This window comes from Stylophora pistillata, chromosome 7 (genome assembly GCF_964205215.1).
Source record: "Stylophora pistillata chromosome 7, jaStyPist1.2, whole genome shotgun sequence".
In the NCBI taxonomy this organism is placed as follows: Eukaryota; Metazoa; Cnidaria; class Anthozoa; order Scleractinia; family Pocilloporidae; genus Stylophora; species Stylophora pistillata.
This window is the reverse complement of record NC_142525.1, coordinates 23,417,112-23,441,731: the sequence shown is the minus strand read 5'-3', so window position 1 is coordinate 23,441,731 and position 24,620 is coordinate 23,417,112. Positions and strand designations below refer to the sequence as shown.

The 24,620-nt window shown below is 40.0% G+C and overlaps 4 protein-coding genes across 5 annotated transcripts; 2 read left to right on the top strand and 2 right to left on the bottom strand.

The window, feature by feature from the left end:
- Window positions 1-120: 120 nt before the first annotated feature.
- LOC111331637 (uncharacterized) lies at window positions 121-3,949 on the bottom strand. The gene is made up of 4 exons (XM_022936791.2): window positions 3,775-3,949; window positions 1,860-2,494; window positions 1,126-1,320; window positions 121-595 (listed from the first exon to the last, which is right to left on the bottom strand). The coding sequence occupies exons 1-4, from the start codon at window positions 3,837-3,839 to the stop codon at window positions 483-485; spliced, it is 1,008 nt and encodes a 335-aa protein (XP_022792526.2). The 5' UTR covers window positions 3,840-3,949; the 3' UTR covers window positions 121-482.
- A 172-nt stretch (window positions 3,950-4,121) lies between these two features.
- Window positions 4,122-6,810, top strand: LOC148727163 (uncharacterized). The gene has a single exon (XM_088727439.1). It carries the CDS (start codon window positions 4,281-4,283, stop codon window positions 6,585-6,587), a length of 2,307 nt encoding a protein of 768 aa, XP_088583565.1. The 5' UTR covers window positions 4,122-4,280; the 3' UTR covers window positions 6,588-6,810.
- On the top strand, window positions 6,584-17,687 carry LOC111331631 (uncharacterized). Its single transcript, XM_022936782.2, has 3 exons — window positions 6,584-8,594; window positions 10,995-15,056; window positions 15,621-17,687. Exon 2 carries the CDS (start codon window positions 10,998-11,000, stop codon window positions 12,591-12,593), a length of 1,596 nt encoding a protein of 531 aa, XP_022792517.2. The 5' UTR covers window positions 6,584-8,594; window positions 10,995-10,997; the 3' UTR covers window positions 12,594-15,056; window positions 15,621-17,687.
- Window positions 17,688-19,997: 2,310 nt separating this feature from the next.
- Window positions 19,998-24,484, bottom strand: LOC111331652 (uncharacterized). 2 transcript variants are annotated; one of them, XM_022936811.2, is made up of 4 exons: window positions 24,200-24,484; window positions 21,436-21,727; window positions 20,918-21,026; window positions 19,998-20,524 (listed from the first exon to the last, which is right to left on the bottom strand). In XM_022936811.2, exons 1-4 carry the CDS (start codon window positions 24,277-24,279, stop codon window positions 20,508-20,510), a joined length of 498 nt encoding a protein of 165 aa, XP_022792546.1. In that variant the 5' UTR covers window positions 24,280-24,484; the 3' UTR covers window positions 19,998-20,507. The 2 variants fall into 2 exon arrangements, with proteins under 2 accessions (XP_022792546.1, XP_022792545.1); XM_022936810.2 differs by having other exon boundaries at window positions 19,998-20,492; window positions 24,200-24,479.
- Between the last annotated feature and the right edge of the window lie 136 nt (window positions 24,485-24,620).

Here is a 24,620-nt window from a genome sequence, read left to right as displayed (position 1 = left end):
ACGCTGTCCCTTGGTTGTCACTTTTGTTCTCACCAGATTTTGACATTGCCTGTAAATTACTACTGAACATGTGAACAGGTATATGGAATCTACTAGCTAATAAAAGGATGAGCACAAATGTCAGAAAAGAGGAAAGTGTATTTACTATTTACAACCAACCATTTCCTTGATAGGGTTTTACAAGCATGAAAATTAATGGAAAGAGTCAATTTTGATTTGAAAATGTATAGTCCATGTCAAACCTGGTAGTTTACTAATAACAAAAGATGTCATACAAAAATGAGTGACCAAACTAAAAGAATGATCTACAGCCTTTACAATAGCTTGAACTGCATTCCATCTGTTGGCTTTGTGCCGCTGTGGACAGACTAAATTTTTGCCTTTCACAAAAATCTCTATCATATTCACAAGGAATCTTTAGTACAAGGTCAAAAGGGAGCTAATGACATTCCAGAAGAGTTCACATTTGTTCAGTGATACTGTTATCTGTAACCCAAACGCTTCTTTTCTTTTGCTTTCTTCTTGACAGCTTCTATATTGCGGTCTTTCCAAGTACTTTTCCTAAGTTTGATCGGTCGATTCCCAATATATTTGCCTGCCAATGAACAAGAATCAATCATCTACAATATATCGTTGATAAAGAGTACCAACATCTTACTGTACCTAAATCACACATTTCATCTTGCTACTCTTAATAAATTTTTGCACATCATGATCTTGTACAAGAACCAATCATGCTGCTCTTTGGAAGATTACTTTAACTTAAAAATAATCAAAAGTAATTAAATTGCCCTAATGCTAGAAGTGTGTCAGAAAAATTAATATGCTTCCAATCACTCTCATTTGTCACCACCTATTCCAGACAATTGGGAATGCCTAAGATATCAAGTTTTTCATCCATCAGAAACTCTTGGATGGTCAGGTAAAGAGCAAAATTGCTAACCACCTGGGATTTTCCTGAGTCGACATATGAAAACCAACCTTAACCAAAAAGGCAGGATATTGTTATAGAAGTTCTAAAAGCCTTTGAATTAACAGTAAAGTTTCTTTGTTGGACCCACAAATACAGTTTACTCACATGGACATAACCCTCGCAGTCCACAAAAAACATGATTTAAGACCTACCATTCATTTCTTTCATAGCTTTGACAAAGTCATTGGGATCTTTGAAGCTCAGGAATCCATATCCTTTGCTTTTGTTTGTCTTTTTATCACGCACAACTTTAGCTTTTAGTAAAGATGGATATTTTGCAAACGTTCTAGCGAGTATCTCATCAGTAACCTCATTTCCAAGATCACCACAAAACACACGGAAGTCATCTGGAAAGAATATATCAAAAGATTATTAGTAAAAATACACATATTTCAGAATTGTCAGTGAACACTTGTAGCCCACCAAAACTGCCAGCTCTTCTATCATCATAAGTCTGCTACTTTCCCCTCATTCTGCCATAACTGCCAATAGAGAAATACTGCCATTTTGAGTTACCACTAAAGACATTTGTACAACAGCACACTTCTAACTTTGAGTGGAACTGATTGCACAGTTTACCAGTAGATGTTACAAAACTATGCCTACACAAGTCCAGGGTGCCTAACCATATTCAGCTCACTAGCCCAATTACCCTTTACACCTAAACACAGTAGTATTCATATTCTGCTTCTCTAACTACATATTGTAAGGTGCTGACAAGGAGAATTTGTTTAACAATCAAAAGCTTCTTAGGTTAGTGATCATTTCCTGAATTCTTATGACTTTAATTTTTGATTTAGGGGGTGGTAATATATTGAGAAATTAGATCCTAGTCACTCTTGGGAGTCATGAGGTTAACACAACAACATAGCACAAACAACCTTACCATTCTCCCATTCTGCTAATGACGAATCCTCCCACACTTGATTGCCTGCCACCCTCAAATATTTTTTCTCTTTGGGTTTCTTTTTATCCTTTGCCTCTGAGTTCACAGCCTGTGAATATGTTGAGCCCCACTCTTTCTGCTCTTCAGGAGTCATTATTGGCACGGCTGTGGCAGCAACTGGCCCTGCCACAGGCATACCAGGTATTGGTACAGGGATGGGCACTGGGACCATGGGTACTGCGACAGGCCCCATAACAGGCATGGCTCCAGGGTTAGAGACCATTTGGGGTACCATGGAAGGCACCCTAGGTGGCAATGACATTGCATGTGGTATTCCAGGACGAGGTAACTGATTAGGAGGGACTTGCACAGGATGTCTGATCGGACCCTGCATGTGAGGGCGCACTTGATTCAAAGCGCCCTGAACAACTGGTGGTCGTAAACTAGGATTGGGAGGTTGTAACAATGGACGCGGGTGCACTCCTTGGACAAAATGCTGATTATTAGATATTTCTGGTTGTGGTTTAACATCTGGAACAGTAGCTGCATTCTGGATTGCCTGTGATGCCATACGAAATGTATTTGTGGCTATAACTGGCCTTGATATTGGATGCTCTGCTATTTCTTGTTCAAACCTGAAAAACAGCAAGTCAATATTAAGCATCAGAGAGCAAAGGCGTCACAATAATAAAGATGACAGCAAAAAGTCTTTGAGTATTTTAATCTTTCCTTAGTGCCTGCTACAACTTTTTCATCCGTAGCAATTAGTAGACAACACTAATACAAATCACCACCTTCCCATTGATTGGATTGTGATATTTTCCTATACCTTGACTGGTTGTTGCAATCACTTAAGTTTTCACAGAACTCGACACTAACGGTAGCCCACTAGCCACAGACCAGTAGAAATTCAGTTTTGGCTAGTGGTTTTCAATTTCCACTAGCCAGTTTGGCTAGTAAACAAACTGAAATTGTCATAACATCTAAGATGTAACTAGCCTGCCGCCAGGCACTTGGCTAGTAAGTTGAAAAGTTAGTGTTGAGCCATGTTTTTAGAAACACACAATCAAAAAGCGCTCTTAACTCTTTCACTCCCAAGATTTTATTAGTAATTCTCCTTATTGTCTGCCATACAATTCTTTTGATATTAGTTTGGAGAATTTGGTATTGGATCAACTAATAATCCCCTAATTGATATTTTCTTTATTCCTATCACTTGTCACCTTTATACTGTATTGACATAATAAGGAGAAATTCTATCTTGGTCACCTGTGAGAGTTGAAGGGTTATGCACTATCAGTGGCTATCCCCTGGGACCCACCCCTGGGAGCCCAAATGCCCATTCAAACTTCATCAAATCCCCGTAGGTATAGGGTAGGGGAATTCTGACAAATTTCCTTGCCCCCAGGGTGCAACAATTAGGACCAGTGGTCCCATTAACAAACAGTGCAGATTTTACCCCCAGAAACCAGCTATTTGTTTTGCCCACACCCTAGGGTAAGATATATCTGACAATCTCAGCAAATGCCCCTCGGTTCACGAGGATGGGCCCCGAGGGGAAGCCACTGATTTATGCATTAAGAATACATTAATTGCAAACAGACTCTGTAACAGCATTTTCTTTCAGGTTGTTCTATTATTCAGAAACAAATACAAGACATATGAGAGCCATTTTGAAAAATAAACGCTTCACTACTGTCAACCCACAGGAATAACAGACCAACATTGATTGATGCCCAGTGGAGACAAACTTTCTACCTGTTGTATCAAATAGTAACGATGAGTTATAGCTGGAGGTTTAAAGTATTTGTCTATCATTGTGAGACAAGCAAAACTACCGATGTTCTGACATTAAATGGAGATCTGGAAAACACAAATAGATTGTAACATTAAGTCAACATTTGACCAACATTACCGTGACATCTCTTCTTCGAGTTCATTTCGCCGGCTTTGGTCCTCTATTTCTCCCATCCCACTCATTTTTGGACTTTTTCCTAAAATGTTCGATATCTAGGTCTGTATTCAGGCAAAATAATTTGTAGGGAAAAAACCGCACACGTTTATTTAGCGTTGTGCTTTGTAACCCGGCAATCATTATTTTGTTCATGTAATCTTACACGACCAGTCTACGCACAGGCAAGGCTTAGGAACGTGACAATCGGAGATCATCGTTACTATTTACTCGTGTATGGATGAATTCAGATGTAACATTGTCCTGACTCAGAGCTATAAATGGTAAGGGAGTGTACAGCTTACGTCACGACAATATTGTCTTTACTTCCGGTCCTTTGTAGCATGTCAAAGCAGGTTTGCAGGACTGATTGCAAAACGCACCGAAGTTTGTCAGTGGCTTCATTGCTCAACTTGAAAAGCTGAAAAACTTTCAAAGACAACACAGAAAGCAAGGTGATATCTTAAAAAATGTTTTCAAGTTTCTTTCTGACATTTATCCTGTCTTTAATTGGGCCGAGTTTCGCCCAAAAAAAGATGTGTTCAAAAATATTTTTCCAGAACATCGATGAGAATGTTATGCCCTGGGTCCAAGTGGAGGGAGTCTACGAGTTATTCTCTAACAACGATGGTTTTCCAGTCTATCTCAACACTCCTTCGGGCCTCTTCTTCTACTACAGAGATCTTACATCGCAAGGAGGAAAGGTTTTCACTTTCGGGCTCAAAGTCACAGAAACATTTGGTGTTGTTGGTCGTCTCAGCAACGATTTTGATCCAAAGACTTGGTTGTCGTCAGGCTCGCTAAATGAGAAGGATTTGTTCGGCGATGTCGTCAAAGAGTGGTCCTACTATTCACCACTCGAAAATACATTTAAAACTGTGCAAGGGCCACCTTATGTTAAGGCTGTTTGTGTGGACGATGAATACTTTCGATGCAACTCAGGCAAAGTTTACTTGAATGACATCGTCACCGGAAGTCAAGCTGAAATTCTGAATGATCCTCGAACAGACTTTTTCGCCAAAGTTCCGAGCATTTATATGTCGATCCGTCCTGTATTCAAACACAGCCGACAGGAATGGTATTTATACTACCGTGATGGCTACTGGAGAGTTGGCTCCAGTTATACTGGATCTAGGACCGATTTACTTCGTACGAAAGATTCAGCGCATAGACCAGAGTACGTGACAAGTTACTGGGAAAGTTGGACTAATAAGGGATGGACTGCTGGAAGTGGATTAAGAATAAAATGTCGAGGAATCGCCAATGGCGAAAACAAATGTTATAGCAAGCCTTGTAATGATCAGGGTAGTTGTGTTTATACCGCTGATAATGAGACGGTTTGTCTCTGTCAGGACTCTACGTATGGACCGTACTGTGAAAATAAAGACGCATGCTCCAACCCGGGAGTTCCAGCTAACTCAATTGAAGTAGTCCACGCCGGAAATCGTCCGGGTGACATTTCCACTTCGTTTTGCACGAAAGGCTACCGATCTTCGCCCGTGGAGTTTTACGTTTGCGAGCGAGATCATGGAAGGAAGAACTGGTTGCTGGAGTCGAAGGCGACTTGCCAAGTCCCACCACCTATAACTTCTGGTCCGATACCACCTCATACTTCAGCCCCCGCCCCAGGCCCTTTTCCATACCCTACAGGAAATCCAGAGAAAATACCGAGCAATAAAAACCCACTTGATCAGTCTGAAGGGTTCATGATATTTGTCATTGCTTTTTTCGCTTGTCACATTCTTTGCCCAGCTTTAATATGGTTAGGCATCATGCTTGTCAAAATCGTCCGTTTCTCTCAAAGGAGCCAACCAGGGTCCCCAGAGCGTTTAAAAGCTGTTGAAAATACCATGCAAAATCGATACATGTTAATGGTTCGAGTGTACTCCATTTTCATGAATTTCACATTCTGGGTGTGGCTTTGCGCAGTTTGCGCATGTCTGGCAACAAGCGATGGCCAAACGCGTTCCTTTCCGTTTTACTGGGCTGTTACCATGTGCGGAGTCTGCGCAGTGTTTGTAATCGTGGAGGCTTTTTTCTCGTGTGAAAGAGTAGCGTTACACAACATGGTCTCATGGGAATACATCAAGTCCCTTCAGCTTGCGCCTCCGTCAATTGTGATGGTGATTGACAGGTACGAGTGGAAACATCAACGTGATGCTGTATATCGGACAAATCCTGCAACAGGGCGGGAGGAATACCAAGGATCAGAAGATCGCTGGAATAAGGTTGGGAAGAAAACTGTTCGCCAGCCATTTGTTTACCCATCTTGGTGTGATGAGTCAAATTTAGAGGTCTCCGAAAATGGACGACTTTTTAGGCTTCGTATTCACATAGACATTACCCTTGATAGGACGGCTACAGAATCGTTTGAAGTCCAGAAGTCGGCCTTGATTGAGAAGACACGTCATTTGAATCGCCATTTTGATTTCTCACGTGTGGACAGCGTGCCCAATCACCATCCGTACGTTGTGTTGTACCATAAAAAGGACTCCGTGCCCTTCTGGATGAACGAGCAGTTCTTCTGGTGTTCCACATTTCTTCAGTTCTCTTGGATTTACAGATGGCTCTTCGTCTCTCAAACAAACTCTGTTCAATTTACGCTGAAAAAGAAGGTCTTTAGCCAATCTGTTTACTCTAAACAGACCGCATTTCAACAAGTTTATCCTGCTCAAGCTGTACCCGGCGCACACGATGCCACCATACATGACACTGACTCGGCTGATAGGCCCTTGCTCAACAATCAACAAAACCCTACAAATTATCTGTCAGTTTAATTGCAATGGAATAATGATAGATACCAAAGGATTATTGATTATAGATTATTATTATCAAATGTAATTTAAGAAGCTCCTGATTGTCATACAAACTCTCCTTGTTATTACCACAGGAAATGTAGAGAGAGACTGGAACAGAGTATGAATTCTAATGTTTGCGTAAAGAGTTAACTTCGCTATGTAATTAATCTTGAAAAAAACAAAAACAAAACAACTTGCTTCACCCTCGTAGCCAATTAGAGGCGTAGTTAAAAAACCAATCGGGACTTCAGTACTCACTTTTTCTCGTGCTTTATTCCGTTCTTTGGGTTCTCATTGGCTATCTGTAGTGTATTCCGTCCCTCTGAGTCCTTTGATTAGTCCATAATCTAAGAGCACCCTTTATATTATTCCTGTGTGATTGCAAAAGTTCTCGTACAGTTTAGCCTTGATTAGAGGGATGATGGGGCTAAGAAAAGGAGCTACTAATCGTACACATGACTCGTTCCTATGTTTTGCATATCCACGAGTAAAAAGGGAAAAAGTTTGTGCGAAGTTTATGGGAGTTTCTTATTGCTAAAATCTGAAAGAGCCAATCTCGTCGCTGTTCGCCAATACATCAATCTTACTCACGGGCCAGCGAGGCTAATTGAAAAAAGACGGGTGTTTTTCATTTTCTGTGAGCAAACAGCCATATGCGAAACGAAGAGCGATGCGTGACAGGTGCAAGAAAACAATTACATAACGTTCGTTTCCGATTTTAAGAGAGAAAGGTGATTCCCTCCCCAAGTTGAAATTTTGACCTCTATTAAGCGGTCGTGGTCACCCTTTACTGGGTCCCATCGGCCTGTTTGTGTTGCCTTCCACCCGGTTTTTTAAGGGTCACTTAGAGCAGAACTACTCGAATAAAGCTAAGAATAATCTTTCAAGACGGTAATATTGATCCCCAAAATTAATGTTAGTAGTATTTTTGAGCAAGTTTTTGAACGTGAAGTGATCAATCATGGCATAAATGGCATTTTTTTTAATCGTTTTTTATAATACCCCTATTCTGTGGGACCAGCATTAAGCAGTCAACCGGAATTAACCTCCAATAACCTGCGGATGACCGCTTGATACAGGCCTTAGTGTACCTCAATTCATGGAAAATTTTCTCATTCGCTGTTCGTCGCCGCCATTCATTTCCTTCTATTCGTTCGGTATGTCTGACTTAATTTAACACGTCACCACATTTCGTAAGGCAGATCGACGGAAATGACGATTGAACTTTCAATAGTAGCCGTGAGTAGGTAATTTCAATTTAAAGTCTCTCATTTGATTTAACAATAATGATAATAATAATAATGATTATAATACTAATAATAATAATAACAATACAGTGCAATAATAATAACAATACAGTGCATAATAATAATAATAACAATACAGTGTAATAATAATAATAAGGATTTCTTTAGCGCCATATCCTATAGCTCATGGCGCTTTACATCATTTTTCTGTGAAGTTTGGCCAGACTGCACTGAGCGGTTTGGAATATTTGAAGGAGATTTTTGCAGATGTCCACAATATCAGAATCAATTCCGCACGGCAGTCGGCGCTCTACAACATGAGCTAACCAGGCGGCGATTTGGGCATTAAGCGTTTTCTCTAAATGAACACCTTGTATCTATCTCTTAAACAAAGTTTGTTCATCCTCGTATGTCACGTCTTGTGTCAAAAATACTTGTCATTGAAACTGTCAGATTTAAGATATGCACATACGGATCACTTCTACCGACATGCGACAGTCGACTTGAGTAATATTCTGCTTTGTTATGAGCCTAACACACAAGCGCTGTCTACCCAGATAGAAAACCATATTACTCAATAAAGGATTGCCCCAGAGCACTTTTTAAAGCTGCAACTGCCTAAATAGAGTGTGAGAAACAATAAACGAGCGAAAATTTGTCGGCGATTCTGAACAGTTGATTCCACGCCAGTTACGTTGACGAGTGTTCAGCTGTCTTATTGGGGAGACACGCGAAGGAGGTAAGACCCGTTTATTCTTTTTTTGTGTGGGTGCATTCAAGTAGTGAAGGTAATTTAGCGGACCTCTTCAGAGAGGTGCAGAAAAACTATTTCATTTTTTTATACCTAGCCTTGCAGGGGGATGAGATCTTACATTTGCCCTTCGATCAGACGTCTGTTTGCGGATACATAGATCGTATGAGACGTTTTGTTGTGAAGTATCGCTGAGTATTTTTAGGAGTTGTGCCCGTAGGGCGAGTCAAAATATAAACAACGAGAAAAAACACTCCGCAATACTATACAACAAAACGTCTTATAAGAGATTTATCAGCCAACACGCCAAATTGTTATTTCAGTGCTGGCGAATTGCGTGGACTTGTATTTACTTCTGATTGTCTGGAGTACAAAAACCGCGAGATATTTGTACTCGTTTTGGGCGTTATTTATACTCTGAGAAGCACAGTTGGATAATAAAAACAGCTACTTTATGAATAGTTTTAACACTTTCGGTGCAAAAAAAGTCGCACGCACGTACTGATATGGATCCGAGGGGTTTCAGAGTCCTAAATTATGGGCTACTTTGAGCCTGCCATCTCAAATTGTTCATGCATTGTACTATTTGTTGTCACACTTGCCACGGCACTTGAAACAGGAAAAAAAATTCTTGTCACAATTTCCAGTAGCAGGTTGGTGTTATTCCAATGTTTAGCTAAAAGGGAATTTTTTTTATAAAACTACGAAGGATCAGAAACCAGAAAGTTACACGATAACGTGGATCATGTAGACCATAAGCAGACCCTTCTTTTCGGCGGAATCCGTCGCGCGAGTCAAACAAATTCAGTGAAAACAGAGGCTAGATAAAAAAATCCCGAATAAAGACCTAAAAAATCTCTCCATAAATTCTCCAAAAGTTTGCCATTAATTTCATATTTATCTCTAAAAATCTCGAAATAATTTGAAAAAATCTCGATTAATCTCAATGCTTTTTCTAATTTTTTTGAAATTTTTCTTTTTGCATAACATACAAGATTCCAAGGTGAAATTGCGTAGAGGCATCTTCAAACTGATTCAACCAGGCACTTTTAAATGCGCTCGTGCACGATGCAAAACGTGTCCTTTCATTCACAACACTGAGAAAATATCGGGACCCAAACGCTCCATTAAGATCACCGATCACTTCACGTGCACCTCTGCCAATGTAATCTATTGCATAACTTGCATTTATTGCAAAAAGATTTACATCGGCGAAACAAGCAGAAGACTAGGTGACCGTTTCCGAGAACACCTTCGCGACGTGGAGAGGAATGACAAGGTCACATCGAAACTAGTCGCTAGACATTTTAATTTACCTAACCCCCTGATTCTAAGCAACACATGGCAATCTGTGGTCTTTCCTTACACTTAGCTAGCACGGAAAGCCGGAAAACTCTTGAACAAAAGCTCATCTTTCAAACCGGCAGTCTAAATCCCACAGGTATCAACGAACGCTTTTCATTCCACTAATTAATTCGTGTTTTTCTCGTTGCCATGTTCCCACCAATCACGTAGCTCCTTTTTCCGCCTTTAAAAGCACACACAACCCACAATTCCTCTATTCGCTCCGACGAAGGGCTAACGCTCGAAACGTCAGCTTTTATAATCGTAACGGTGGTTGTTGATATATTCAAATTATTTCGTTACCTCCACCGACGCAGCCCCAAACAGTTTCTTTAGAAACTATCAGCCTTGATTGAAAGGATTATTTATTTACTACACAATGTAACTGGTTCGTTAGCTTCGTCTCCTTACATATTTCTCTTTCAAAGAAGCAATAACGACAAGAAACAGTAAGTAGAGTTTGGCATATTCATGGAGCCCGCTTGGAAACAGAACGAAGTAAAGTTGTTTTTATGCCATCGGCTGTATATATTTAAACATCATCGACTAAAAATCCTTAAAATGTTTCAAAAATCCTCATACGGATCATTGTGACTCAATTCTGTCGCTGTTTACCAATGAATGAACTATGATCACCCAGACAGCGATTTATATCATCCATCACGATCATGTCTCTTTAGTTAGCAGCATTTTTTTCGGCGAGGGTCCGGTTCAAACGGCGAACTTCACATCGCACTCGAAAATTAGATCCAAGTTAACTTTGACGTTTAAATCAGTTGAGTTCGTCCAACTAAATTTGGATCGACAAACACGTTCTGTCCGTCTGTCCCGGACGGATAGAACGTGTTAAGATCGACTGTGGGACAAACGTTGACCTTTTCATATATCAATGGTTGAACTCTACATGTGTGGGTCGTCCAAAATTGCATTTTAGGTCGCGTCATGCGAAGTTCGGCGTTTGAACTTGGCCTTAAACGTAAATCATAGTCCTGGGAAGGTGAAAACTAATCAGCTTAATAGACGGACACAAATTTGCCTCCTCAGACAATGAATTCCACGATTAATTTTGACGAATACCCCATTGTAATGCCATTGGTCGTTAGCTTGGCTGTCTGTTTGCAAATTTTGGTGCCGTGTTACTTCGGGTGCTGTACAGGCTTCGTCAATTTCATCAGATTGGACCCCTTCGAGAGACCGCTGGACTACCATGAGCGGCGAAGAAAAGAGGAGAGGAAACAGTTTGCCAAGGAACAAGAGAAACGACTGCAGAAAGCTGCCTCTGCGAAAAATCAGGAGGACCTCGATAGAGCCGTACAAGAATATCAACAAGCCGTTCTTGCTTATGAAAAGAAAATTGTAAGGCAAGAAATAGAGGAGGTTCGTAACACCTGCCCATGTGCAAGACTTGTTTCTATGTGCATGTCTCTCTCTTTCTACCTGTGGCTTATTTTCGTTGTTGGTTGTGAAATGACTCATTGCACCACTTACGGTTCAGTGTTTAACATCATGAAAATATTTGCCTCGGTGATGCTTGGCGTCTGTGCCGTAATCGTCCTGCTAGAGAGCTTTTATTCGGAAGAGCTGCAGTATCTTAAAAACATCGTAGAAGATGAGACAGCTTTGGAGTACATCCAACGCCTGCGAGAAGTCCCACCGAGGCTTGACAATGTTGTGGAGTGTTTTCATTTCGAAGAGCGCAACAGAACAGCCCACTGCAAGGACCCTAAAGGAAGCCGAAAAGCTCATGCGGAGACCTATACTGTGAAGGTAGTGACACAACTGGCCAGCGAGGAGTTCATATTCAAGTCATGGGTGGACGTTTCCAAGAGAAATATGCCATCCCTGAAGGGCGTGGATTTGGTTCGCATCAAGTGCTACCCGAGAGTCATATTCGGTGACCAGGAAACACACGAGGCTTCTACGAGACAGTTGAAAGAAATGTCAGAGAGGATGAGGGTATCTGACGATTATATCTCCCCCTGGAAATATGAAGATTGGGCAATACTCGATTTGACCAGGGGAAAGCGCATCTCTGCATATACAGATATGAATGTGAAGCCATTTTGGATGAATCCTCTATTCTACTGGATTGCCACGTTGCTGCAAATGAACTGGCCTTACCGCTTGCTGTTTAGAGCGAGAACAGCTGAGATAAATCTGTTCTTGAATAAAAAGGTGTACAAGAGTATAACACGACCAAGAGAGATAGAATTAATGGAACCCATGGACGACCTTCTAAAAAATAAATCATTCGACGTGAGCTTAAATGGTTCAGACGTCACTGCAGCTCCCCCAACGTTGGAGGTAGATAATCCAGCAACAGAAAGCCCTGCTAACAATCCGGGAACCGATATTCCCGAACAAAGCAGTGCAAAGTCACACTCTGACCCAATTTTACATGAAGAACCGCATCCAAATGTTCTTTTATCGTCTCGCGAGGATGCACCATGTGATCACAGGTCTCTTCTGGTAAAAAACGTGCGACTCCCTGTCATAGCAGATAAATGGTTTACATTTCAAGATAATAGCTCTCTTTTAAAAGAAATTCTGACGAATGAGATGAGGCTGACGGGAGAGGACGAGTACCCCATCAGTCCTTGTGTGCAGCATGAACGATGGAAGGTTGGAACATCAACAGACTAGGTCTGCATAGTCTCCTCTATGATATGAATGTTTATCAAAGAAGACTTAAAAGGTTCCCGAGTGGTATAGTTGCAGGAGAGCTTTGTTTCATATCTTGTGCCCAAACTTCTAACACTGATTAATTATTTTTTAGTTTTTTAAATTTAGACTAGTGAGCAGCACTTCTGCGAACAGTGGTTGTAAAACTTTTTTTATTCGTGCGATATCGGTTTTCGCGTGCAATTTAATGCGGAATTCCCTCGTAAAGTAATGAATTTTCCTATAAAACTTGATGACAACTTCAACCGTCTCCAAAACGTACTCGAGCGCAGGTTCAAGTGGTTTACAATTCCTTTTAATTGCTTCCCATGACCAGTCTGCAAACCGTTTCGTCTCCCCCCATGCCCACTCGGCCAACCGTTTCGATCTACTCCATGCCTTCTCAGCTAACCATTAAGCACTTTCCTTTGAGACGCTGGCCAACCATTCAGTCTGATCTCTTATCCATTCCATTCCGTTCCAAGTCAGCTCCGTTAACCATTCAGTATTAATCGAATACCATTCAATCAACCATAAACTTCCCTTATACACACATTCATCCGCCCACATTATCGTTAGAAAAATCCATTCCGTCAACCCTTTCAGTCCGTTCCAGATTTTACCGGCCCAATTCATCAATCCTCTCCAAATTCCATCGACCCAATCCACTAGTCCTGTCCAAACTTAACAAACCCAATGCATGACCCATTTCATTCCTTTGCAAATGTTCTTAACTATTGTTCCAACTCCGTTAGAACATATTTTCCAGGCTTCAACTATTTTTGTCACCATAAAGCTCCACGTGTTTTTCATCCTCGTCGCCGCCCGTGTAATAAGTCCAGGTTCCTTCCTTTGGAATACTTGGTGCTCAGAGCACGTCATATTCACAGGATATTCCGGTGGTTCTTTGCACTTGAGAATCTAAGGGAGAAAAACGGGTGAAAATTTATGGTCACTATAGATATCTCGGTTAAAAATCAAAGTTAAAGCTGTTTCTTAAAGCGGGACTGTGACGAAAAACGTCAGTTTCTCCGATCACAATGAAATTTTGTGTTTGGGATCTCAAAACGTAAAGGAATAACTGTATCGATTTTTGAGTTTAAATTCCTACGGTGAGTAGTATTTTTTGGACGATCTTTTTCGAGGCTGTTGAATCCGATTGGAATGTACTGAATGTGGCCGAGGAAGTATGGGGAGACCGGTAGTGACGTCATCCAATCAACCAAGACACAAAGTTGTCAAAGCCATGAGTGTTATTTCCATGGTTAAATAAGAGTAAGAAACGCGAAAAGTTCGAATCTTACGATTATAATTATAAAGCTGGCATATCAAAATGCCTTCGCCTCGATGCGTTGTACAGGGATGCAGCAATAGATCAAATCCACAAGATGAAATCTTCTACACGACTCCCCCGTTCACAAAAACCTTGCCGCGAAGTGGAAGAACTTTGTCAGACTTCACAGAAAAAACTTCGATCTCGAAGGCCGCTTTGTTGTCTCTGAGCATTTTTAAGAATCGTGTTTTTCAAGGACATGCCATCTAAAAGGGGCATTGAGAAGATTGTTACCGGGATCAGTACCAACTAACTGGAAACGTTTGCGAAAAAGCCGCGGTAATCACGAGAAAACCTCAAGTACTTCATCGAAGGATCACGCACGGTGAGTCGACTTTTCTAATCAATTTTTCTTAACTATTCCACACCTGTAGGAAATATCTAAAAAACACATAAACTGTATAATTTTCCAAGCTTTCATTCACTATTCGTTATTCGTTGGTTTATTGTAACTTGCAGTAAAGTATTCTGGAAATCTGTCTAAATAGTTCTTCGACAGTTTGTCAAAGTGGAGGTGTTAGTCGCATTCATTAGAATGAAAAGACGTGACCGTCCAGCAAAATTCAAACTTCGTATTTATCAAAGGTTCATAATATTTATAATTTTTATTGATCTATATAGACTATGAAAGAGATATTTCTTTCGAAGACAGCGATGCCACTCTGCCCGGCAAATCCTGTAATAGAGATAAACCATGAGTGCGAAGTGCATCTACAGCAGAACACGGCAATAAAACGTCTTTGATGGTATCCACAGTGAACTTGATAAAAATGTTATTGTGATGTTCAACTGTTTGATTTTTAACTCATTATACGTACACAGCTGTACGTTACTTTCTCTACTATAAGCTGTCTTCTATAAAACAATACCAATGTCTATCAATATTGATCTTATGTGATCTCTGCATGCAGCTACCGACATCTACATCGTCAGATTTCGTGAACGGGTCCGAAATCATTGCCAATTCTGATTCTTTGAATAACGATGCTTCTGGGGATCAAGAAGTATCTTCGGAGTTAACGGGAAATTCCGCCGATGAGATTGCCGTTTCTCATTTCGAAGTAGACGAGCTTGCGGCTTCGTTTCCCGCCAAGGAAACAATAGATTACCAGGTAAAAACAAGAGAGATTTTGCATACGAACACACGCGATCGTGTCAGTACCTATAATAATAATAATAATAATTTAATATTTATATTGCGCAAATTAACATGTGGATATGATCAAATGCGCATCACAACACTTTTCGGGGGACTTTGGCCGGACTGCATCAGCGGTTTACAAACAATCGAAGGAAACGTATTTGAATATGCCCCCTACCCCCAATTCCCAGTAAACAGGCCAGACCACATCACAGTAATCTCGTGAGTGGGTTCTTTAACGTCCCCTGCCTAACCGAATTAACTAATTAATAGATGCAGGAGACGGGACCTACGGTTTATTCGTCCTTATCCGAGAAGACTAGAATGTCTATCCATTTCTTGATATTATAGAAAGGTAGCGCATTTTCCTCGGTTATTTTAAGACCTTGAGTGTTGGTCCGGCCGGGGCTCGAACCATCGACCTCCCGCACAACAATCAAGCGCTCTAAATATAAACAACACATGGCCAAGTCAAGGAATTCCAACGTATTAGAGTCAAATTATATCATTAAATGCTCCATTTTTGTCATTTTAGGAAGGGACTCACTTATACCTCCACCATAGCTGCGACGCGTAAAAGTTTGTGGGAGACGAAAACCGAAGTCGGAAGAAAACAGTCAACACGCTGACAACCAAAATAGATACACTTAAAGCGGATCGCCTACAGGAAAAGGAAATAGAATTCCTCAATTACATTGGTTCTTTCATCAGGAAAAGTACTGTTCGCATCACTTTCAAGGGAAGCTATCGAGGGAATGGAGCAATAACTAGATAATCGATCACTTTCGCTTGAAGACTGATTTTGCCCTACAAGCTCTCTTGCCTTCGAGTTGTCTTGATTGGATGACGTCACTATGCTTTGAAGCGTTACCGATGTCTAGCCGCTCATTTATTCAACAGCAATATGGCGGAAGGGCGATTTCCCAACGCAAAAGTTTCATTTTCTCGGCGGTGGTTGGCTAGATTTTTCCAATATTTAATACATATGTTATTCAAAGTGCATAAATTCGAGATATTGTTGTAAAAAGGTTTTACGGAATGATACGCTTTTCGTCACAGTCCCGCTTTAAAGCTTTTTAAAATATATATCATTGTGAAAAAATTTTGCGTTGGTTTTTTCATCTACAGATCTTCTAGCCCATTTAGACGAGAAATTGAAAACAAAGAAAATGGATGGAAATACTAGCATGGTTAAACGCAATACAGGCAGATGGAATAATAAATTCCAAAAGAAATTAAGTTTTGATTATCTTAGTTAAATACCTTTCCAAGGATGGGCGGATCGTTTCCAAGATGTGGACTATTCAAGTCTTTGGAGCCTTTGAGGAAAATCAGTTTCATATATCTAGATACGACGATAACATCTGAATGCTTATCACATATTCCTGTGAGGAAAACTGAAAAGTGAGACGTGTTAGCTTACACTCAGCTTTCTTACTGTTGGTGCGGATTTTGATCTTTAATTGGCAAAGACAGCGATGATCAACCTAACGTATATTTTATAAATCGAATCCGACAAATCCGAAATGAAGCAGGTTACATTTCAAGTTCGTTATACAATTTGGCAAACTACGTCGACTAAAAACTACTTAGGCTGTCCAAAACCGCTGAACCAAGAGCCACATTATGGCTCTTGGCTGAACTTATTACATTTGTAGTTGTTGTTCTGAAAATACTGACAAACCTTTTCGTTCCAAGTTCCGACTACGGACGTGTCTTCGTTGAAATCTTCCAAGGGTAGCTTTTGCCATTTAATGGCTTCAAAATTTCCTATTACAAAATAAAATTACCAGTAGCATGATTATGTGGTAACTATTTCCTACAGCCATGTCCATTATAAGTACATATATGGATATGAACTTTTTCTTCGATTGACAACAGATGTTTTTGATAGGAAAAAGAATTGTGTGATCGAATAATAATAATGAAAAATCGTCGAGGCGCGCGCTTCAATAAAAAGAAAGATAAGCGCGCCCTGTACGGGGGGCACGCGCAGGTCAAACACGCCTAATATTGACGAGGGCAGTCACGGCAACCCCAAATATGTTTACTCTCCCGAGATAGTGTGAAAATCTTGCAAAATATCCCATTGGAGATTTAGAGAGAGCTCAACAATCCTTTTTCAAACAAATGAAACCTGGCAGAATTAAAGTCGTCGTGAAACCTTTTCGGTTTGATACGAAAATAAGGATGGTTCATACATTTCTGTTCCGAATTGTCGATTGCGCAGAAAAAGTAAAGCCTTTGAAACATTTGAAAACAGAGCTGAAACCTACCTTGCTGTTTTACAGCGTTTGTAACCGTTGTTAATTGAAGCAAAATTGTAAACACAGGGATCAAAATCACAATCTTTCCCTTTGTTACAAGACGTTTGTAAACTCTGTAATTCTTCTCGTAATTTTAAGCGTAAACTTAGAGCCAAATTACTTGCTGCTTTCCTTTCTCATCGCTCTTAGTTGTAACTTTGGCGAACATTTATTAACATTTTGGCTTACTTAATTTTTCTATTATACATTTTAGTATTGTAATTTTGTAATTTTTAGATCATTGTCACCGAAAAACCCTCTTTAGGGAGTGTCAATAAAGTTTGTATTGTATTGTATTGTATTGTATTGTATTGTATTGTTTTACCTCTCACATAAAAAACGCACGGCTTCGGTACGAGAAGTTAAATAGAGCGAAGTGATATTTTGACGTCACAGTTTCGATTTATAATCCAGCGAGCGCGAGACCAATCCCAGGGTCCAAACTCTTAGACACTATTTTTGGTCTTTATGCAAGTCTTGTGATTTTTTACTATGCAACGAATTATTTCCGTTGCTGTTCAAGATAAGTGCAAAAAGTGATGCTTAAAATCAATTCATTACTCAATTGGCTGTTAATTTTTTTCCAGGAAAGTATTATTTGCTCAGCGGGGACATAGTTAAACTGTACCTCATGGATGATAAGATGTGCTTATCAATTTTAACGTGGAATACTCAACAACCTTCCGTTAACTCTCTTATGCTGTGTATATATACATCTCGTTCGGTGGTTTAACATAAAATATGCGCAGACATTAAGCGAGTTGCATAGTATTTTTCCGCGTTTCGAAGGAACGAGAAAAATCACATCTTCCAGTGTTTTAGCGTGTAGCTTGTTTACGTTCCCTAAGGCGTTATCTGAGTATCGTATCGATCAAATGAGGCACGTGCGAAAGACGAAAACAACACAAACCAAACCACTGAAGTGTTCTTTATGACCAGTCAAACGATTTAATGCACTAAAAAGTTCGTTGCTTGGTAGCCACTATGGAATACCTCAGAAAAATGATAAGGATTTGATTTTTAGGTGTTCTGTAAATGTCATGAACAACTGCGTTTGTATGGTGCCAGTAGTTGACGACATCTGTGGGGGGAGGGGGGGAAGGGGATTCTGTTCTTAGTGTTGTGAGGTGAATCGGAAGTTGTTGTTTTGAGGCTTTTTCAGTTTAACTTTTGTTTTGTTGAGCCTTGCCTTTTGCGCCTACGTGTTGTTTTGGTAGATCGATTTATATTTTTTTTGGCTCAGCTCGTGGATTTCCTTGTTACCTTGTTAGACATTTAGACAATTAGACAGTTTCACAGGTGGTCGTGTTTGCGTTGGTAAAGCTGACCTTGAGTTCTACCCATACTAAAGTTCTTGTTTGTGTGCGCGATTCCTGTGTGCAGCTGTTAAAGTTCAATTGGTTTCTTGGTGCTCGCCAAGTACTTCGGAGCGAGCCACCCAGTTTCCCCCTTTTTGAAAAATAACCGGATACACTGTGGAAACTCCCACGGTCAGCTAACCCAAACATGTCTATGGTTTTCCTACTTAAAGCGTTGGTTCCTCAAGCTAGAGCATTATTATTAGATGCGTATGATGTACGATCCTCGCAGTAGATAGCGCTATTTATGCAATAGCGAAAATCATTTATCACTTTCACGGGTTTATTACGAATCAACTTAACGGCCTACTCCCAGTTGGCTTGTTAGCTCAATTGGTAGAGCGCTGCACTAGTATCGCAGAGGTCAGTGGTTCGAGTCCCGTACAGGCCTGATTTTTTTTTTCAGGTCTGATTTTCGCTATTGCATAAATAGCGCTATCTACTGCGAGGATCGCACATCATAATTATCTAATACCGCAGTTCAAAATATATGAACTTCATATATTCATTGTATCTCATTATTAGATGCATAGAGCATTAGATGCACAGAGCATTAGATGCATAGAGCGTCGCTGAAGTAGCTCTCGAGAAGAGAAGAAAAGAACAAAAGTCCAGAGTCTTGTTACCTCTCGTTAATTCGGCCGAGCGAGCTGTAAAACCCCCAACATTAGTTTGTGAATCAACTTTCCAGAGTCAGTCGTTGAAATTAAAACAGTTAGAGCATGCTGTAAGTTAGGGATTGCGCAGAGTCCCAATCAAAAGTGTGGTTCGTAAGTGGATAATGTTCAGCAACATGATAGTCGGCATTACCATTTTAGTCGCTCGTTTCTGATCAGTCAGTCTTGTAAAAAATAAGATTGTTGCATTAATACGGGCAACACTGTTGCTTTACTATGTTGCTGCGATGATTTGGCAACATCCATGAGTGACCATCAGTGCTCTAACCCGAAATCCATTTCGCATTCCAGACCGTGTCGCTCGCGATAACAATTTCCCTGGAGAGCCCTTCTGCCTCCGGGTCAAGCCTTAAGCCTCGAGTGGAGCCTTCTTCCTGCAGATATGCAGTCTTGCACAATGAATTCTTATTAATTTTATGTTGCTTTTAACGTTAGGAAAACGCAAACTATTTGTCTCGCTTCTCTCTGGAAGCTGTGTAATTTCAGAGTTTGGGCGCCATCCTAGACCTCTTCTCTTCTATTACTTGACCTCACCAACTGGAAAATGGGCATTTTATTAACTTGTTGGACATGACTTTTCTATCTATTTTATTTTCTCCATTATTTCTAATTACAAGGATATTTTTTGATAAAATGTTCTAGAACATGAAACCACGAGCTGAAAAGAATTTGAACTGGGACGGTACAAAAAAATAAACATAAAACAAAGCAAGGTGTACAATTACGGATTTCATATCAGTAACGGTTACATTTCTCTACAACAACCCAAAGTTATGGCTTTCAGCACCTGAAATTTGGTGAAGGAGAAGGATGAAGCAAGGAATCTCCTCGAGACGAAAGAGAAGGTGGGGGAAGGGCGGGTCTCTACTAGATGAAAGGGACGATGGAGGGGGAAGTCAAGGTAGTGAAGACCTATTTCTTGCTCCTGTTATATGTTAAGGCTAAACTACGTTATATTCCCTTTAAAACTGGGGTGTCTAGTACTAAGGGTTTCCTGTGCACTGTTGTTGCTGGGCCTGCTGTGTAAGGGCCTGTGGTCCTAGAGTCGCCGACGCCATACACAATTCTGGCAAGGAATGTATCACAATCTCAGTACAACTTGCCAACGAAAAGACAAAAATAAAGAGAAAATGAATCAATGAAATAAATCAATGATAAATAACTCTCAAGAATTACGGCGAAAAAGGACGGTTAATTCAAGTACTAAACTAGCCTGTAATGTTAAATTTTGTGAAGTTTGAAATTTTGAGCCTACGTTTAGGTATCAAAACTTATGCTGGGAAGGCTACGAGGAAAAAGAAGTATTCCAAGATGCGAAGCGTTTTAAAGTTATTTTCGTTTTTTTATTGTTGTTGTTTTGTTCTCGACTTTTGTTGTGTTTACTGTTTTGTTTTGTCTCCAATCGTACGGCGTTTCTCTCAAACTATCGTTATTCGATTCCACTGAAAAATTTTTCTAGGGTTTTGCCGAAGCAAGCCAAAAATCTTTTACCTGAGAACTGTCTTTGTAATCCCGTCATCAATTCAGTTGGGGCACGATTTTGTTGCTGCTGTTGTTGCTGTTGCTGTTGCTGGTACTGGTTTTGGAAGGTTGGTTGTATCTGCGAAAAAAAAAAGGCCAGACCACAACACCAAGAGCTACATTCCCTACTCTTTCTGAAAAATGCGTGGGTTCCTTAGCGTCCCCTGCTGATAAGTGCAGAGAAGATGCAGGAGACTGGGGCCTACGGTTTATCGTCCTTATCAAAGAAGACTAGAATGTCTAATCATTTGAAGAGATTCTTCTCCGTAATTTTAAGACCCCTAGAGTTGGTTCGGTCTGGGACATGAACCCTCGACCTCTCGAGCGGCATCCTGGCGCTCTACAACATTAGCTAACCAAGCAGAGTTGAGAAAAATGGTTCTGATTCTGCAATAACTTTTCAACTTTCCACTTAAGGTGCACGGAATTGAAAACATCAGCTAAAAAGTTCGGTCCCTTACATGGTTGTTGAGTGGTATATGTCTTACCTGCTGGTTTGCTTGCAGTTGTTGTTGTGTCAAAAACTGCAACGCTTGCTGTTGCTGTTCTTGTTGCTGTTCTTGTTGCTGTTGCTGCGTTAGTCGTTGTTGTAGTCGTTGTTGTAGTCGTTGTTGTAGTCGTTGTTGTAGTCGTTGTTGTAGTTGTTGCTGCATTCTTAAAAGCTGCTGCAGTTCAATGGTGATTGCAATTTGGCGCGGTGCCTGATGGGGCATCGGGTTTAGTGGGGGGTGTGACATCACCATAGACCGTAGATCAGTTAACGGACTTGGATTGGTCAACCTGTACACATATCAAACACCATTAAACGATGACTGAAAGCCAAAAGAAACGAGTTTAAGGAGAACCATTTTCAGAAATCATACATCCCCATGATGTTAGCCTGAAGAATTTGGTATTGGATCAACTATTAACCCTCTTATTGATATTTTCTTTATTCTCATCGCTCGTCTGCTTGATATTGTATTGATATTGTATTGATATTGTATTGATATTGTATTGATATTGTATTGATATTGTATTGATATTGTATTGATATTGTATTGATATTGTAGGAAGAAATCCTGTCTTGGTCACTCATGGAAGTCAAAGGATTGAGCATCAGGAAGCAGACACATTTCAGTAACAAAGATGGCAGCCAAAAGTCTCAAGTATTTAATTTTTTTCCTTCGTGCCTGCTACAAGTTTGTCTTCTTCGCAATTAGAAGGCAACCTTAAGACAAATCAGCACCTTCCGGATCCCGTTTTTTGGATTGTTGCAATATTTCCCCAAGTCCTAATGGGCTGTTATAATCACTTTGGTTTTGTATGGTTTTAAAAAAACACAATCAATGAAGCTATTTTAACCATTTCACTCCCAAGATCTTATTAGCAATTCTCTTTACTGAGATACAATGAATATATGAGGTTCATATATTTTGCACTGCGGTATTAGATACGTATGATGCACGATCCTCGCAGTAGATAGCGCTATTTATGCAATAGCGAAAATCAGACCTGAAAAAAATCAGGCCTGTACGGGACTCGAACCACTGACCTCTGCGATACTAGTGCAGCGCTCTACCAATTGAGCTAACAAGCCAACTGGGAGCAGGCCGTTAAGTTGATTCGTAATAAACCCGTGAAAGTGATAAATGAGATACAATGAATATATGAGGTTCATATATTTTGAACTGCGGTATTAGATACGTATGATGCACGATCCTGATTTTCGCTATTGCATAAATAGCGCTATCTACTGCGAGGATCGTGCATCATACGTAATTCTCTTTACTGTCTTCCATTTTTAAATTGGTTTGGGAAATTTGGTACTGGATCAACTAAAAATACCCTAATTGTTATTTTCCTCACTTGTCTGCTTGATATTGTATCGATATGTAAGGAGAAATTCTGTCTTGGTCACTCATGGGAACTGAGAGGTTAAGATTAAGCATATAATTAAGCATATAATTTCGAGCGTTAGCCCTTCGTCGGAGCGAAGGGCTAACGTTCGAAACGTCAGCTTTTGTAATCGTTACGGTGGCCAATTTACCATTTCAACTTTGTTGATATATCCACGGAAATTATTTCGTTACTCCCACCGACGCAGCCCCAAACACTTTCTTTCGAAACCATCAGCCTTCATTCATTAAGATTAAGCATACATTGACGACAAAGGTGAACTGTAACGGGATTTTCACTCAGGTTATTGAAGTATTCAGAAAAAAAAACCAGACATATAAATAATTCGACGATGAAAAATTGCGATAAAATATGTCTATAAAATAAAAATACATTGTAATAAGGCTAAAAAAAAGGTAGTCGATGACGTTTCGACCTTCACATAACGTCATTATCAAGTCAAGAATAATGTGAGTGTAAGGGGCCTAAATACTAAAATAACCATAGAGGCTTATTAAAAACATTACAAACAATTAATAGCTAAAAAAACTAAACAAAAAACTTTAGCACATATGAATTCGCTTGCGCCTTCAATTTAGGTTTGAGTTGCTTGATAAAGAGCATTTCAAATACCAAGCAATCAAATCTTGTAATTGTTATATATTTTCTAAGAATCTTAAAAAGACATTTCTTGAGATCACTATACTTGCCAATGACTGAATTCTTGTGTTCAGCAATACATTGGAAAAGGTGCCAGGACGTGTAGCCGACATAATCTGCATCGCACAGATCACATGAATGATGACAAACAACGCATTGCTGATTTACAATGGATGGCTCTGCTTCCTAATGTCCTAATGTCCTAATGTCCTAATGTCTTGTTCTAGTTTTCTACTAACAAAAATTGACCGCAAGGTTGGGCTAATCCTATGGCTAAGATCATGTAAATACCGTAGGTATTTACAATAAAGACTCTCTTCTAAAGACGATGTTCCATCAGACTCGAGCGCTACCAGTCCACAATTGACTAGCCTTTTTAAGCCTTCTTAAAATGTATTTTTAATGGTTTTGGACATATTTTCCAAAATTTTTTATCGTCAAATGTTTTCTAAATATGTTAATAAGAGAGTAATTTCGAAAATTAACATTTCACTACTGTCAACCCATAGGAAATAGCTAGGAAAAAAATTAAGTGACCCCCGGTGGAAACAGACAGTCTACATGTTGTTGTAAATAGTAATAACTAGTTATAGCTGGAGGTCAACGTACAGTATTTGTCAACTATTGTGAGGCAAGCAAAACTGACGATGTTCTGAGATCAGTTTTGAAGATCTGCAAAACACGAATTATAAGTCAACACTGGACCAACATTACCGTGATATCTCTTCTTCCAGCTCATTTCGCCGGCTTTGGTCCTCGATTTCTCCTACTCCACCCATTTTCGGAACCTTCATCTGGAAAATATTCGATATTTTAGGTTTGCGTTCAGCCGAATTAAATGAGGCAAATAGTCAAGGAGCAGATATCGCAAATATTGAGTTTCGTTCAACCAAAGCCACAAAAAAGGTTTGACACTAGATTCTGGTAGAGAAAGACCTCATGATCAACGTGAGGTAGTTCGTGCGATATTGGATTATCATGTCAACTTCACATGTAACTGTATCTTGACTGAATGCTCTCGACAAATCAGGTGTTTCATAGTAAGTCTAATAAATAACAATGAATGACACGTGTTATTTTGTCACGCGATCTACATTTGAGCATAGACACGAGGCTGCGATTTACTTTGACCTTT